This window comes from Mus caroli, chromosome 19, assembly GCF_900094665.2.
Source record: "Mus caroli chromosome 19, CAROLI_EIJ_v1.1, whole genome shotgun sequence".
Classification (NCBI taxonomy): domain Eukaryota; kingdom Metazoa; phylum Chordata; class Mammalia; order Rodentia; family Muridae; genus Mus; species Mus caroli.
The window spans coordinates 30,136,337-30,152,409 of record NC_034588.1 but is presented as its reverse complement, the minus strand read 5'-3'; the positions used below and the strand labels follow the sequence as shown (position 1 = coordinate 30,152,409).

At 40.7% G+C, this 16,073-nt stretch overlaps 1 protein-coding gene across 1 annotated transcript in view; it reads left to right on the top strand.

Moving 5' to 3' along the window:
* Rnls (renalase, FAD dependent amine oxidase) overlaps positions 1 to 14,955 on the top strand; it is a 247,279-nt gene extending 232,324 nt beyond the window's left edge. The window contains exon 7 of the mRNA XM_021151942.2: positions 14,423 to 14,955. Coding sequence (XP_021007601.1) covers positions 14,423 to 14,575 — 153 coding nt within the window. The 3' untranslated portion in view covers positions 14,576 to 14,955. The remainder of the gene's footprint in view (positions 1 to 14,422) is intronic.
* Positions 14,956 to 16,073: the final 1,118 nt, after the last annotated feature.

Genomic DNA, 16,073 nt, shown 5'->3' with positions numbered 1-16,073 from the left:
GATACAAAAATATTGAAATTGTCCCATGCATCCTATCAGATCACCATGGACTAAGGCTGATCTTCAATAACAACATAAATAATAGAAAGCCAAAGTTCACATGGAAGTTGAACAACACTCTACACAACGATAACTTGGTCAAGGTAGAAATAAAGAAAGAAATTAAAGACTTTTTAGAGTTTAATGAAAATGAAGACACAACATACCCAAACTTATGGGACACAGTGAAAGCAGTCCTAAGAGGAAAACTCATAGCTCTGAGTGCCGCCAAAAAGAAACAAGAAGAAGCACATACTAGCAGCTTGACAGCATCCTAAAAGCTCTAGAACAAAAAGGAAGCAAATTCACCCAAGTAGCAGGAAATTGTCAATCTCAGGGCTGAAATCAACCAAGTAGAAACAAAAACAAACATACAAACAAACAAACTATACAAAGAATGAACCAAACCAGGAGCTGGGTGTTTGTTTGTTTGTTTGTTTGTTTGTTTTGAGAAAATCAACAAGATAGATAAACCCTTAGCCACACTCACTAGAGGGCACAGGGACAGTATCCTAATTAACCAAATCAGAAATGAAAAGGGAGACATAACAACAGAACACGAGGAAATCCAAAACATCAGATCCTACTACAAAATTATACTCAACTATTTATACTCAACAAAACTGGAATACCTGGTTGAAATGGACAAACTTCTAGACAGATACCAGGTACCAAAATTAAATCAGGATCAGAGTAATGATCTAAGCAGTCCCATATCCCCTAAAGAAATAGAAGCAGTCATTAATAGTCTCCCAACCAAAAAAAAAAAAAAACCAGGACCAGATGGGTCTATCAGACCCAGAGTTCTATCAGACCTTCAAAGAAGACCTAATTCCACTTCTCTTCAAACTATTCCACAAAATAGAAACAGAAGGTATTCTACCCAATTTATTCTGTGAAACCACAATTACTCGATACCTAAACCACATAAAGACCCAACAAAGAAAGAGAACTTCAGACCAAGTTCCCTTATGAATATCGATGCAAAAATACTCAGTAAAATCCTCACAAACCGAATCCAAGAACACATCAAAACGATCATCCACCATGATCAAGTAGGCTTCATTCCAGGGATGCAGGGATGGTTTAATATACGGAAATCCATCAACTTAATCCACTATGTGAACAAACTCAAAGATAAAAACCACATGATCATCTTGTTAGGTGATGAGAAAGCATTTAACAAAATCTAACACCCATTCATGATAAAAGTATTGGAAAGATCAGGAATTCAAGGCCTATACCTAAACATAATAAAAGCAATATACAGCAAACCAGAACCCAACATCAAACTAAATGGAAAGAAGCTTGAAGCAATTGCACTAAAATCAGGGACTAGACAAGGCTGCCCACTTTCTTCCTACCTATTCAGTATAGTACTCGGAGTCCTAGCCAGAGCAATTAGACAACAAAAGGAGACCAGGGGGATAAAAATTGGAAAGGAAGAAGTCAAAATATAACTATTTGCAGATGATATGATAGTATGTATAAGTGATCCTAAAAATTCCACCAGAGACCTCCTAAACCTGATAAACAGCTTCAGTGAAGTAACTGGATATAAAATTAACTCAAAAAAATCAGTGGCCTTTCCCTACTCAAAGGATAAACAGGCTGCATGACAAGAGTGTTTTCACCTATTTAATTTCATCCTCAATTAAGCTGTCTTTAAAACTATCCCTGCTTTTTATAATCCATCATTGTCTCTCCTTAGAGCACAAACTCAACCCTTTTATTTTGTGCTATCAAAAGTAGAAAGAAGGTCATTTCAAGAACCCCAAATCCTTTTTTACCTTAATCTTACATCTCAGACAAAAGGCTTCTGGGTCCATTCAGCATGCATGCGAACCAGAATATGTCAAGGGCCAGACTTCAGGGTCATCAAGAAGAATAGATAGCGAATGGGAGAATGGATGCAGAAGGGTTGCTTGGGTGGAAAATTAGGCACTGATCACCCACAAGGGAAGGGTGATGAGTTGGAATCAGTCTTCATTTTCTCTCTGGATTCACCACTTGAAAACGCTTTTACCTCTCTGCATTCTACAGGCTCAAGCAATCAGGTTTGCTAGGAGACTGCTTCAAACTGTTTATACTCAGATGAAAAATAAACTAAGAACTCACTCTAGAGAAAGGAAACGGGGTTGGTACCTTCCCACCTTCCACAGTGCTCAACAGCACCTAGAAATAAGACAAATTTGAATAATTAATGAGTTAATATACTAAAAGTTGCTGAAGGGCCAAGCTATTTTCCACTAAATTAAAACTTCTAAAGGGAAGTGTGTTGTGCCTATTGTGTCATCTGTTCTGAGACAGTGCAGGAGGAAGCCATATGTCGTTCTTTATTGTATGTTTCTTCTGAATACAGTTTACCAAAATGATCTACTCGAATACTTTCAGAACTTTAAGAGACCCAGTGTAGACCTTGGCAATCAAACTCACAAGGTCAGCAAAGTATGTCCTTTGCAGTTTGTGATTACTGAAGCTACTACTACATGGATAATATAATTGATTTGTGGTGCATTCACTCTGCATCTGCCCAATGGTTTATTAAAATTGTATAGATAAATACCAATAAAGTGAACAGCCCCACTGAGAATTGACCAAACCACATCATTTTCTCCCACACTGAGAACGTATCATAGCCAGTGGTAATTTTATAGCAGCTCTCTGTCATACTAGACACAGAGCTTTGCAACCAAGCATCCATAATACAAGTAAAAGATTCTCTAAAGTGTAACAAAGAAACGGGCTTATAAAATCACCATTAAATATAATAGAACGTTAGAAAGATGAGAAGACCAGTGGAAAGATGAGGTGAAGAACAGAACACAGATGGCCCAATTAAAATTCACCTTCCCCAGGGGAAGTGCCTGTGTATTGATAAAACTCTCTGTGAATATTAAATTCTACAACCCAAGAGGAGATGGCACTGGAATTGTTAAAAGTCCATAGTCAAGTGTGGTGAATCATTCACAGAAATAGATTTTTAAATGGACAAAAATGTATAGTGAATCCTCCAATTTGCCATTATTTCCAGTTCTGGGTTACTTTTCAATATTATTAAGTGTGTGGTTGACAGATAGTTTTATCACTTTTCTTAATGATATAGTGATAAACAGAGATATAACAGCTATGCTCCATTGTATATTGTCACTGGTATAACACAAAAACATAAGCATATATAGAATATGAAGCTATGGGTGTTGATTGCCTAAGTCACCCAGAAAAAGTGATCTCTTTACTCTCTGATCCCTAAAGGTTTCCAAGAGGCTTTCATTGTGTGTGTGTACCCTCAACAACACTACATAAAATCTTTAACTTCACTGACGTGTGCCTACAGTGTGGTAATAATAGTGTAAATAATTAGGTACCACAGCTTTTGAAATTAAGGTGAATGTGTTTACATTCCAACAGACATGTTTACTTACACTGTTAGTTAGCCTTGCAGTTCTGTGGCAAAATACCTGAGAAAGTAAACTTTGTGGGGGAAATGCTTATGTTGTCTTATGATTTATAAAACCTCAGTTCATGGTCGTCTGGAAAAGGTTGTACCTCAATGGTGGAAAGACCATTGTGATGGTTTGAATAGGAATGGCCCCCATAAACTCATGCGTTTGAATGCTTGGCCACAGGAAATGGCATTGTTAGGAAGTGTGGCCTTGGAGGAAGTATGTCACTGTGGGGGTAAGCTTTGATTTCACATATGCTCAAGCTACACCCAGTGTGAAACACAGTCTCCTTCAGCTGCCTTCAGATCAATTTGTAGAACTCTCAGTTCCTTTTCCAGCACCAGGTCTGCCTGTACGTTGCCATGCTTCCTACCATAATGATAATGGACTAAACCTCTGAAAGATAAGCCAGCCCAGTTAAATGCTTTTCTTTATAAGAACTGCAGTGGCATTGGTGTCTTCACAGAGACTAAGACAGCCATATGAGATGTAAACTGTTCACCTCACAACAACTGAGCAGCACAAGAAAGGTCCAAGTTCAAACATGCCCAGTGAGCTAACTTCCTCCTACAGGCCCATCTAGAAATTGTTGCCCCACCATAGGCTGAGGAACAAGCCTTTCACACATGGGGCCATTATAGCCACTCACTCTGATGTCATGGTGCCATGTAAGAGAAGGCAAAGAACTGTGGAATCAATTCCAGCCATCCAGCCTTCACACACACAGGATGGGGGAACACAAGGCAAGGCTGTTAATAGTCAGGCACCTCAGGCAAGTAAATGTGCAATTAGGAGACAAGAGGAGTCCCTGGATTCAGATCAAATTTAAGAGTCACCATCAATAGGTCCACTAGAATGAATCAAGATTGTTTTTAAAAGATAACATATTACTGTTAAAATCACAAGTGAAAGTATAAACATCTGTGTTATCGAGACTCATGCATGCCCAAAGGAATCAAAGTGATGCACAGGAATGTAATAGAAGAATGATGAATTTGAATATAAATGTAATTACAAGGATGGTAAAATTATCCAGTATCTTACAAGGTTAATTTTTATATGAATTATCCCATCCTATATTCCCTCCTTTATCTATGAAGGGTTCTTGCCAAGATCCCCAATGAATGCCTGAAATTGAAAATAATAATCCTTCCTATGTATATGCTGTTTTTTCTGTAACTATGTGCTAGTGTTAGTTTTTTTTATAACAGACACAGTAGAATATTAACAATAAGTAATAGTAAAATAAGACAACTAAAGTAATAAAATTTACATGAAGAACTGCCGTGAGACAGGTAGTGCTAACTCATATAAAAACGAGCCTTGTAAACATGGACACATTGGACTTAGAGGTGACTCACATTCTGGACAGATAAGAGGGTGCATGGGATCGCGTCAAGCTCCTCAGAGCAGCATGTCACATTAGATGTATGAGTTGTTTGCTTCTGGAATATTTTTTGTCTTCAGATACCCATGGTAAATGAACTATGGAAAACCATAGTTCATAGTGGTGGGAGGAACTCACCTTTACCCAGTGTTATCCTGGATATCCACAGGGTAACTTGGAATGCATCTCCTGTGGGTAAGGAGGACTACTGGGTGCTGTCAAGAACATATTGGTGGAACCATACAGATTTCGTGTCTGTTGCTTATGTTTTGAAGTAATTGACACATGCTTTTTTCACAATAAAAATAATAAAGCTTTAAAAAAAACATGAAGTATTATAGGAAAAAACTGAAAATTCTACAGAAATGCCTTCCTTTGGTGAAACTAATTTTTTACAATCTTTTCATTTTTTAAATTGGCTATTTTATCTATTTACATTTCAAATGTTATCCCCCTTCCCAGTTTTCCCTCCACTAGCCCTTTATCCTCTCCTCCCTCCCCCCTGCCTCTATGAGGGTGCTACCCCTAACCCCCAACTTCTCTCTCAGCAGCCTAGCATTCCCCTACCCTGGGTCATCAAGCCTTCACAGGACCAAGGGGCTCCCCTCTCAGTGATGCCAGATAAAGCAGTCCTCTCCTACATATCCAGCTGGAGCCATGGGTACGCTTTGGTTGATGGCTTAGTCCTTGGGAGCTCAGGGGTGGTGGGATCTGGCTGGTTGATATTGTTGTTCTTCCTATGAGGTCGCAAACCCCTTCAGTTCCTTCAATCCTTGCCCTATCTTCTCCACTGGGGTCCCTGTGCTCAGTCCAATGTTGGCTGTGTACATTCGCCTCTGTATTGATCAGGCTCTGGCAGAGCCTCTCAGGGGACAGCTATACTGGGCTCCTGTCAGTAAGCACTTCTTAGCATCAGCAATAGTGTCTGCATTTGATGTCTACATGTGGGATGGATCCCTAGGTGGGGCGGTCTCTGGATGGCCTTTCCTTCAGCTTTCTGCTCTACTCTTTGTCCCTGCTTTTCCTTTTGACAGGAGGAATTCTGGATTAATATTTTTGAGGTAGGTAGATGGCCCTGTCCCTCAACTGGGGACATGCCTATCCACTGGATATGGTCTCTACAGGTCCTATCTCCCCTTTGTTGAATATTTTGGCTAATGTCCTCCCTGTTGGGTCCTGGGAACCTCTTGGGTCCCTGGCATCTGGGACTTTCTAGTGGCTACCCCAGTTCCCCCACCCCACCCCAATGCTATGTACCTACTTTCAAATTCCTGACCCTCTGTACATCTCCACCATCTCCTCTCATAACTGAACTGGCCCCTCTTTTTCCCTCCCCCTCCTTTCTCCCTCCCAGGTCCCTTTTTCCCTCTACTTCCCAGAGATTATCTTTTACACCTGCTGAGTAGAACTGTAGCATCCACACTTTGGTGTGATCTTCTTTCTTCTTGGGTTTCATATGGTCTGTGAGTTGTATTGTGGATATTCCAAGCTTCTTTAGCCATTAAAAGCTAGGTTCACAACCAAAAATATAAGTAATAATTGTTTCAATGGGATTAAGAACTGTGGGTATTCCACCATAATAGGTTCTTCAACAAAGGTGCAAACACAGATGATAAAGACCCTTTCTCTGCACCAACATAGTGGACTGATGAAAGAAGTCTACATCCCCGATCCCATTTTTTAATTTATATCAAATCCATCTCTTTTAGAAGTATCTACCTTCCAAGACCTACATCACAAAGTCCAAAGCTTTGACGGCAGAGAATGAATCACTCCAGCTAAAAGCAGAGGCTGGGACAGTGGGGCTGCTAATGGCTTTCCAGTGGTACTCAGTATTCTGTTAGCACCATAGGTTAGGAGTCATCATTTCCAGCTCTATTTTGCCCACAATTTCTGATCTTCATAATGTGTGCTTCTGCAGAACTGCGCCTGCAGACAAAGCTTTATTTCTGTGTGCAGTCAGAGCTCTGGTATGACATTCTATGGGAGGGTGGTAGTCTGTAGGGAGTTTAGAAGATTTTAGAGGAACTATAATTGAGCTTCTAACACGAGAAAGTGACTGCTACAGTCTTTCCCTTCACATTAAAAGCTCTCTAATGTGGAGAAGGGAAAAGCGTGAGGCCAGCCTAATTTTAGTGAGAAGAAAGAAGTGGGGAGAGAAGCAAGTGATTCATTCCTGCACTTCTGGTTACATGTTTGCTCATTCGCCTTCTGATGTCTGGTTGATGTACAGGATTCCTAACCACTGCCAGTTCCAACCAGCTGGTAGTGGCCCAGAGCACTGAGGCAAAGGTGTTGCAGCTACTTCTGAGCTCAGTGGAAAAGAATGCCACAGTCGATTCCTGATGTCTGTCAGAAGTTCCTGTGCAGGCCACCCACCCCTGATGCACTGTGACAGTTGGAGAAACTTGTCTTTCAAGATGAATGGTCTGGAAGAAAACCAGACTTGCTTCTGGATTCGGGGCATTCACCTTTGTAGGTGAAGGGGTCGAGTCTCTGGTCAGCAGCTATTCCTGTCAGTTCTGCATGATGCTGTCCGTTTAAATAGGCTGAGAAAATGAAGAGCTTGAACCAATATGGCTGAATGCATTAAGTCCAGACAATGAGATGCAGGACAGGCCCTGCCTCCAGGGTCCTTCCTCTCCTTTATTATTTTTGTATTCGTGGGCTGTTGCTACTTCTTATGCATTTTACTTTATCTCCTCTCCTGATCTATTTAATATTTGTCTTATTTCACCCATTATAAAATACCATCGAGGAGCAAGAAGGCAGTCAGGAGACAATTTTCATACATGTGAAGTTGGTTGTTTTCTCATTAGAGTGGGCAGTCCCTGACCACAAATTATTTAATTATTTAAGCAGTCTGGCTGCTGCCTGGGTACTTTTGTTTCACTGAAAAGAAACTCCGTTTACACTCTTTTTCTATTATGTATGATCTAAACTTGCAGAGGGGACATCAATGGTTCTAAGGAAAAAGCCCAGTAGAACTCAATAACACAGCCTCATAAGAAAAGCATGTTTCCCATGCTCTAGACCAGAGCTCAACCTTGCTAAAGCTACAAACTGTTAGTACAGTTCTTCATATTGTGGTGACCCCCACCCCCCAAACCCCAATCATAAAATTATTTCCATTGCTACTTCATAACTATAATTTTGCTACTGTAATAAATGATAATGAGTTTTCTGATGGTTTTAGACCACCCTTGTGAAAGGGTCATTTAACTCACCCATAAAGGGGTCATGACATACAGGCTGAAAACCACTGCTTTAGACAGAGAGGGAGGATGGATTGTTGGGGGAAGACCATGAACATCAGATATCAGCAGCTCTGCCTAGTCAGTGGAGTCAAATCCTGAATATGACTGAGTCTTGGGAAAGGCTTATTTAAGTATATTTATTAACTTTTTATGTTTGCAAAAGATGTATTTACAGTTATGGCTAAAATAGTGTGTGTGTGTGTGTGTGTGTGTGTGTGTGTGTGTGTGTGTGTGTGTGTGTGTGTATGTGTGTGTGTGTGTGTGTTGATTTGCTAAAACACATGACTAAAAGCAACTTTGAAAAAGAAGGATTTATTCCATTTATTTCCTCTTCTACTTCCAGGTAATAGTTGGTAGCTGAGGGAAGTCAGGGCAGGAACTCAAGTGGGGAAAGAACAGTAGAAGCCATGGAGGATTGTTGCTTTTTGGCTTGTTCAGCCTGCTTTATTGTATATCCCAAGATCACCTGCCCAGAAATGGTATGATCCAAATGTGCTGTGCCCTCCCACATCAATCACATAGTAAGAAAATACCCCACAGACTTCCCTACAGGTTAATCTTCTGGGGACATTTTCTCAATTAAGATTGCTTCTTCCCAGCTATGTCTAGGTTTGTGTCAGATTGACAAAGCCCAGTACACTATGTATAATTTTTAAAACAAAACATTTTAAATAATTAAAATGTACGCATCCAGAAAATTCACATAAGGGGATAATTCACTGATCCATATCCACCTAGATGTGAGCCTATGAAGAACAGACGCTTATAAACTCCCCACTTGTGTTGGTTTTAATACCTTCCGGTTGCCATCTCCATAATGAACCTATACCCTCTTAGACTTAGAAATGATGAGCAGAAGGGAGCTTTAGGGAAAATGTTCTGCATGTTGAGATCTGGTAATCCGTCAGTGCCGTGTAATTTAATTTACTGAATAGTAAATGCCTGATGCCAGATCACATGGCTGAAAAAGTGGGCCACTGATTAGCCAGCCAGCAGTTTGGATGAAATCAGCCACATTGCATTGAAGGTGGAATCAACCATTCTGCAATTACCCAACAAGGAAAATATGAAAGTGGGGAGGGGGGGTGTTGGCAAGTGTCTTCAGCCATATGAAGGAAACAGAGAGCCTTGCAAGAGAGGATCTTGCCATTGTAAAAACCACAATCTCTCACAATAATACAGCCTTTGGCTATGCTTTCTGCCACAGCCATGAACCACATCTCAAGAGTTGTATTTAAAATATATGTCAGGGCTGAAACAGCCCTGTGGAAATTCAGGTTTCTCTGCTTCACATGTGTGGCATGCATGGCTGTCCAGAAAGGACTTGTGCCTGCTTTCGATAGATACCTAATGTCACACGCCTATAAACATAGATTGATCAGATGTATAAAAGGCAAAGCAGAAAAGGCAAGGTATTTTTTCTAGGTGATTTAAATCTACCTGCAGAGTAAAATAGAAACTCCCAAGCCTTCCCCATAATGGAGAGACTTCATAATTAAGAGCTTACCCCAGGTTCATCTAAGGTCCTGCCAGTGTTCTCTTGACCATATATCCTGTTCCAAGAAAACTATGATTCCCTTACTTTCAGACTTGAAACATTTTGAAAATATTGCTACCTGAATATCTAAGACATTAGAAGTTTCCTCCCTTCCCTAATGTTTCACGGACAAATCAAATAATCCAATTTATTAAAATTCTACCTAAGCAGAAGTTGAAAGCTCTAGTTGAATACCCAAGTATGTGCTTCTCTGTCCCTAATATGAGCTACTTTGCTACCCAAAGGACTTTATCTCTAAGGGTTCAAGTTTATCTTCTGTGTATATATATATATATATATATATATATATATATATATATATCTTCTGTACATATATATATGATTCTATAAAGTAGCCCCCAGAAAGGTATGAATATGAAGCTGTCAGTATTGTGCTTGTGTGTGAGTAACATGGGGACCTCAAAGTCTTTATCTCTTGTTAAAGCAAAATAGAAGAGCGTTTTGTTAGAACACTTCCCCAGGATGCCACCCAGCCTAGTCAAATTTGTAAGTTTAGGGAAATGCCAAGGACCAGCCTCAGCTGGGAGAGGGGTTCTGAGGAAAGGGTATTTGGGACAGGCAAAAAGAAGGACTTGAAGTCAGTCACTGGGTACACAATGACAGCCTTTTGTTCTGCTCAAGACTGCTCTTTAGATATCTCAGCTCTTGCAGACCAAAGCCCAGTCTTTTATTTACATATCAATTCAATTGTTTACTCAGGTTCTGCTTTTTCTCTTGAAATAGCATTTTATGATCCTTGATTCTTAGAAAAAGACAGCAAATACATTTTTTTTAACACAGCAAGAAATTCAGAGATCTGCCTGCCTTTGAAAGTATAGACAATAAGCTACCTGGGTGGGATCCAGCTCTGAGATCACCACTCCCTAAATCTCTTTATCTCCTTCTCCTTCTTTAATACCTTTCTGATAAGATGACTTATATTATAGCTGCCTTTGTTCTTTTGGGCCCATGAAGCCCATCATGAATTCATAGTGCATCCTTATATTTTGCATAATTGAGGAATTATATATTCTTGAACTCTTGTGTTTTCAAAGTTCTTTCCCACAGCCTTAAGGGTTGTCCTGAAGGTCATAGCGTTTACCATTTTGCTAAGGACTTTAGACACACCTGGACTCATGCTGTCTCTGATTATCATGGAGGCATTAACCTTGGTAAAGAGGACATTCTCCTGAAGGAACATAAAGTAAAATATACAAACAAGGCTTACACCTACCAACCATCAACCCTCTTGGAGGGCCACACCCTACTGGCTCTGCTCCTGGAGCAGGAACTGTGTCACATCTCTTCCAAATGGTTTCAGCAGGGAAAGACCCTGTCTAAAAAGACAGAAGTTGATAAGTTGAAAAGTTGCTAACCTCTTGCCTCCTCATGTACATACCCACATGTACACATTAACACATCACATATACACACAGAAGCACACACCCAAAATAAATTCTAAGGATATGTATTACCTCAATCTAGAATCTAAAAGTCTTCATACCATAGTCCAAATAATGTGAGTCATATGTATACATTATTTTCCTGATGTTAGAGGAAACAAAAATCCTTCTAGTCTCTACTGCAGAACCCTTCATGAAGCCATGGATAGAGAGAGCCACCATGTGATGGTTTATGTGAAAAGCTGTGCCATGAAGGCTGGATGAGTTTCCATGGTTGTAAGTGTGTCTATGCTGGCATTCTATGGAGGTTGCATACCTCAGTAGCCAACCATCGCAGTGTCCAACTAAATTTAACTCCTGCTTATTTTCTTAGCTGTGAAGGCTTAATAGCATCATCCAGTTGATCCTGTGGATACTTTTTCCTGGAAATAACCTTCACCTCCATCATTTCAAATATTATAGGCCTTGTTATAAGAACAAAATAAATCTCGAACTTCAGCTTATTTTTCTCCCTTTAAGTAGTAAATTCTACATATTCAATGGGAAATTTTATGTTATAATTACTATATTTTTAGTATTTGAAAGTCGATATCTCTTCTATCTGTCCTCTCTACCATATCCCTTCCTCTATACTACCCCACCTCAACATTTTTGCATACACACACACACACACACACACACACACATACACACACAGTGACCTACAGCGTTTACATATGCTGTTCTTTCCCTTAGAATGACCTTGACTGCTGGAGCCATGCATCCATCAGATTCCCATAGTCTCTTACATGGATTGGTAGCATTATATTACTCCAAGTGTGCAAAGCAGCCTACAAATGCTGAACAACCCCTCAACACATAGGAAGTGCTCAGTAAACAGAAGGAGGTCACTCTCTGGTCTAAGACAAGGATGGGATGCTTTAAAATTCAACCCCCTCCCCACTCTACCCTCACCTCCACCTCCCCCCACCCCCCTACCGCTACCCCCTACCCCCAGTGCTGAGAGAAGACAAATGAGAACAGTACACAGAAATTACATGAGAAAAGAAGGGGAAAGGTGGGGGTGTCTTGCTCTGTTTAGCCTGCTTTACAGTATAACATACTGGGGGGTGGGGTCATATGTGCAAAAGAATGGTGTTTCTCACAGTCCTGGAGAGTGGAATAGCCAAGGCCAAAGCTATGGCAAGTTCAGTGTCTGGTGAGGTCCTGTTTTCTTCATAGTTGGTGGATTTTAGCTCCTGTGTAAGAAGCTGTCAACAAGCTTTGCTGGGCCTGTATAAGGGCATTGATCTTTTGCAGAGCCTTTCACATTCCAAAAGGTCCTTTCCTCAAATACCATCACCATTGTGGTTAGGAGTTGTCTAACTAGGGTTACTAATGCTCTATGAAGCATTGTAACCATAAAGCAAGTAGAGGGAGAAATGGTTTATTTGGCTTACACCTCCATATCACCATTTATTATAGAAGGAAGTCAGGACAGGATCTCACGCAGGGCAGGAACCTGGAGACAGGAGCCATGGAGGAGTACTGTCTACTGACTTACTGTTTCTCATGGCTTTGCTCAGCCTGCTTTCTTATAGAAACCAGGACAGCATCCCAGAGATTTCACAACCCACCATGGGCTTGTCTCTCCCCCATCCATTACAAAATAAGAAAATGCCCTGCAGACTTGCCTAAAGCTTGCTCTTATGAAGGCTTTTTCTTTCTTCTTCTTCTTCTTTTTTAACTTAATGTGTCTTTTGGTGGTGGTGTATTTTTTAATTTACTTTCTATCCCTACCTCATCTTCCTCTCCCTCCTCTTCTCCCAGTCCCTCCCTCCCCCCTCTCCTCTTCCCATCCTTCAGTCCTCCCTTTCTCCTCAGAAAAGTGAGTCCTCCCATGGATTTCAACCCACCTTGGCATGCCAAGTTCCAGTAGGACTAAGTGTATCTTCTCCTGTTGTGGCAAAGAAAAGCAGGCAACAGAGTCAGATATAGCCCCTGCTCCTGCTGTTAGAATTCCCCCATGAAGACCGAGCTGCACAACTTTTATATACATGTTAAGGGCCAAGGTCCATCCCACACATGTTCTCTGCTTGGCTGTTCAGTCTCTGTGGGCCCCAAGTCATTTCTTGTTTGTTTGTTTGTTTGTTTGTTTGTTGCTACTTATTCACTTTACATCCTGATCACTGCCTGTATCCCAGTCATGCCCTCCCACGATCCTTCCTCCTATCCCCTTCTCCTCTGAGCAGGTGAGAGCCCCCTGGGTATCCCTCAACCCTGGAACTTCTAGTCTCTGTGGGGCTAGGCCCATCCTCTCCCACTGAGGCCAGACAAAGCAGTCCAGCTAGAAGAACATATTCCACAGACAGGCAACAGCTTTTGGGATAGCCCCTGCTCCAGTCATTCAAGACCCACATGAAGAAGGTCATGCTGCACATTTGCTACATATGAACATGGAGGCCTAGGTTCAGCCCATGTATACTCTTTAGTTGGTGGTTCAGTCTGTGAGAGCCCCAAGGGTCTAGGCTAATTGACTCTGTTGGTCTGCCTGTGGAGTTCCTATCCCCTTCAGGGCCCACAATCCTTCCCCCTATTCTTCCATAGAGTCCCCAAGCTCCATCCACTGTTTGGCTGTGGGTGTCTGTATCTGTCTGAGTCAGCTGCTGGGTGGAGCCTCTCAGAGGACAGCCATGCTAGACTCTTGTCTGCAAGCATAACAGAGAATCATTAATACTATCAGGGATGGGTGCTTGCCTATAGGATGGGTCTCAAGTTGGGCTGGTCATTGGTTGGCCGTTCCATCGGTCTGTCCTCCGACCTCAATCCCTGTATTTCTTTTAGACAAAATAAATTTTGGTTGAAAATTTTATGGGTGGATTGGTTTCCCTATAGCTCTACTGGGGTTCCTGCCTGGCTACAGGAGGTGGCCTCTTCAGGTTCATTATCCCCATTTGTGAATAATAGCACTTGTGAGTCACAGCTAAGCTCAACCCCAGCAATTCTTGGGTGCCTCCCTTATCCCAGGTCTCTGTCAAATGAGCCCAGGTTATTGTTAATTGAGTTTTTCTCCTCTCAGATGGCTTTAGCTTGTTTCAAGTTGACATAAAACTATCCAGCATAGGAGCGCACATATGAATTTGGAGATGGTAGATAAGCATTCAAGCCATAGCATCTACAAATCTAGAAAATCAGTGTATTTCCTGTTATTTGATAATTGAATATATGCAAATAATTCGACAAGCAGGGACCTTTGGGATATTCCAAGTTTTTCCACACATAAAATTTTAATTTCTTCAGGTAGCAAAAGCCTGGTGGGCATTACCATGGCTGAAGGTCAACTCCAATCTTTTTCTTTATTTTTGCCTTTTCAGGTTACAAACTCAGTTTGCAACAGACCTGGCCAGATGACGCTTCATCTCAGGCCTTTCCTGGTGTGCGGAGGGGATGGATTTACTCACTCCAACTTCAATGGCTGCATCTCCTCTGCCCTGAGTGTCATGAAAGTTTTAAAGCGTTATATTTAGTGTCTGTGTTCTTGTTCTCTACATTTACTTTAGGATTTTTGTTTTCACAATCCTCTGTTATTAATTGTTCTATTTTCCTTTCTGTGAAGAGAAATTACTTTGGAAGATGTCTTCACTTACTGTTATTTTAAATATGAAATATAAAAACAATGTTATAATCTTGATAGCTACTACCCATAGTAAAATGATAACTTCTTAGGCTATATTTCTTCCTCACTTTTCTGACTTTTTATTACTAATCCTTATTGGAGAAAAATGGTACTTCTAAGTCATAAATAACCCAAGCGCAGAATTATACTAAACCAAAGTTCTCATTCATGGGAAAGCTTTATTATCCTTTTGAAAACTTCAGTTCTAAATAAAGAACAGTTACTACCAAATGTCGTTTTATAGCCTCACATGTATTATTGGACCGCAAGATTTCTCACATGGAATAATTTTTCTTTCTCATTTACTTTCTGAAGCTCTGGGTCACGTAGACCACAGTTTGAAGAACTGCTTGACCCACAACGGGACCCCCTGTAGTTTGTCAGAAAATGACATGAGTCATCTTCATCTTCCAAGTCACACAATGTCTTTTGCCCTTAAACCAAATTCCAGTCTTTGTATGTGAGATAAAAGTTAAATAGAACCTGAGAGGAAGTCTATCAAGCTTTGACACCAGGCACCCTGTGGCTGGTGCTGTCTGTTATGACACTTGGACTATGTCATAGGTAATGAATTTTCTGTTGTTCAACAAAAATTCTCCTAAAGAGAAAATAGATTCATTTCAAATCACTAGAAATTTGCTAACTTAGCAGTTTGGCATGTCACCTATGTACTTTAGTAGTTGGTCCTATCGTTGCTGGCTTGAGAGGTGTTAAACCTCAGATTTCCAAGCAAGCTATGTGTTGTTAATTTGGAAAGCAAAATAATGCTATTTTGTCTTTTAAAAAAAGATTCTATGGGTGTAAGAATAAATGTTGCTAATACTGTTAATAATAATACTAGCTAATACTCATGCTAGTTTGGTAAAGTGATAGTAGTAGGTTCTTCTGTAAAATCTATAATCTTATGAGCCTTGGGGGAGTTGGCTAAGTTTCCAGTATTAGACATGATTTTCATCTTGATGAGAAGGTTTGAGTCATATTAGACAGCAGTTAGTTACTACCAAGATATAAGTGCCACTATTGCAGCTTTAGAGCTATCTTGCCATGCTGGTTCATTGTTTTGCTCATAGGTATCACAAACAAATAGGACTATTGATTCCTCCCCTCTCTTGTTAGCCAGCTTGCAAAGCACCTTCCAGTATTGTGAAAACTAGTCTCAGAGAGGAGGCTTTCAGGTCGGAACCAGCCCTTTTCTTCTGTGTCCTGCTTCCAAAGTGCATAGTGACTCCAACAATAGAGTCTTACCTTCAATCTCCAGAGGCAGCAAAGGGCAAAAGCAATAGGATATACTCTTTAGAGATATCTCTTGGATTCCTCTGGCCAACAATTCAAATGGGGTTTTTTCCCAT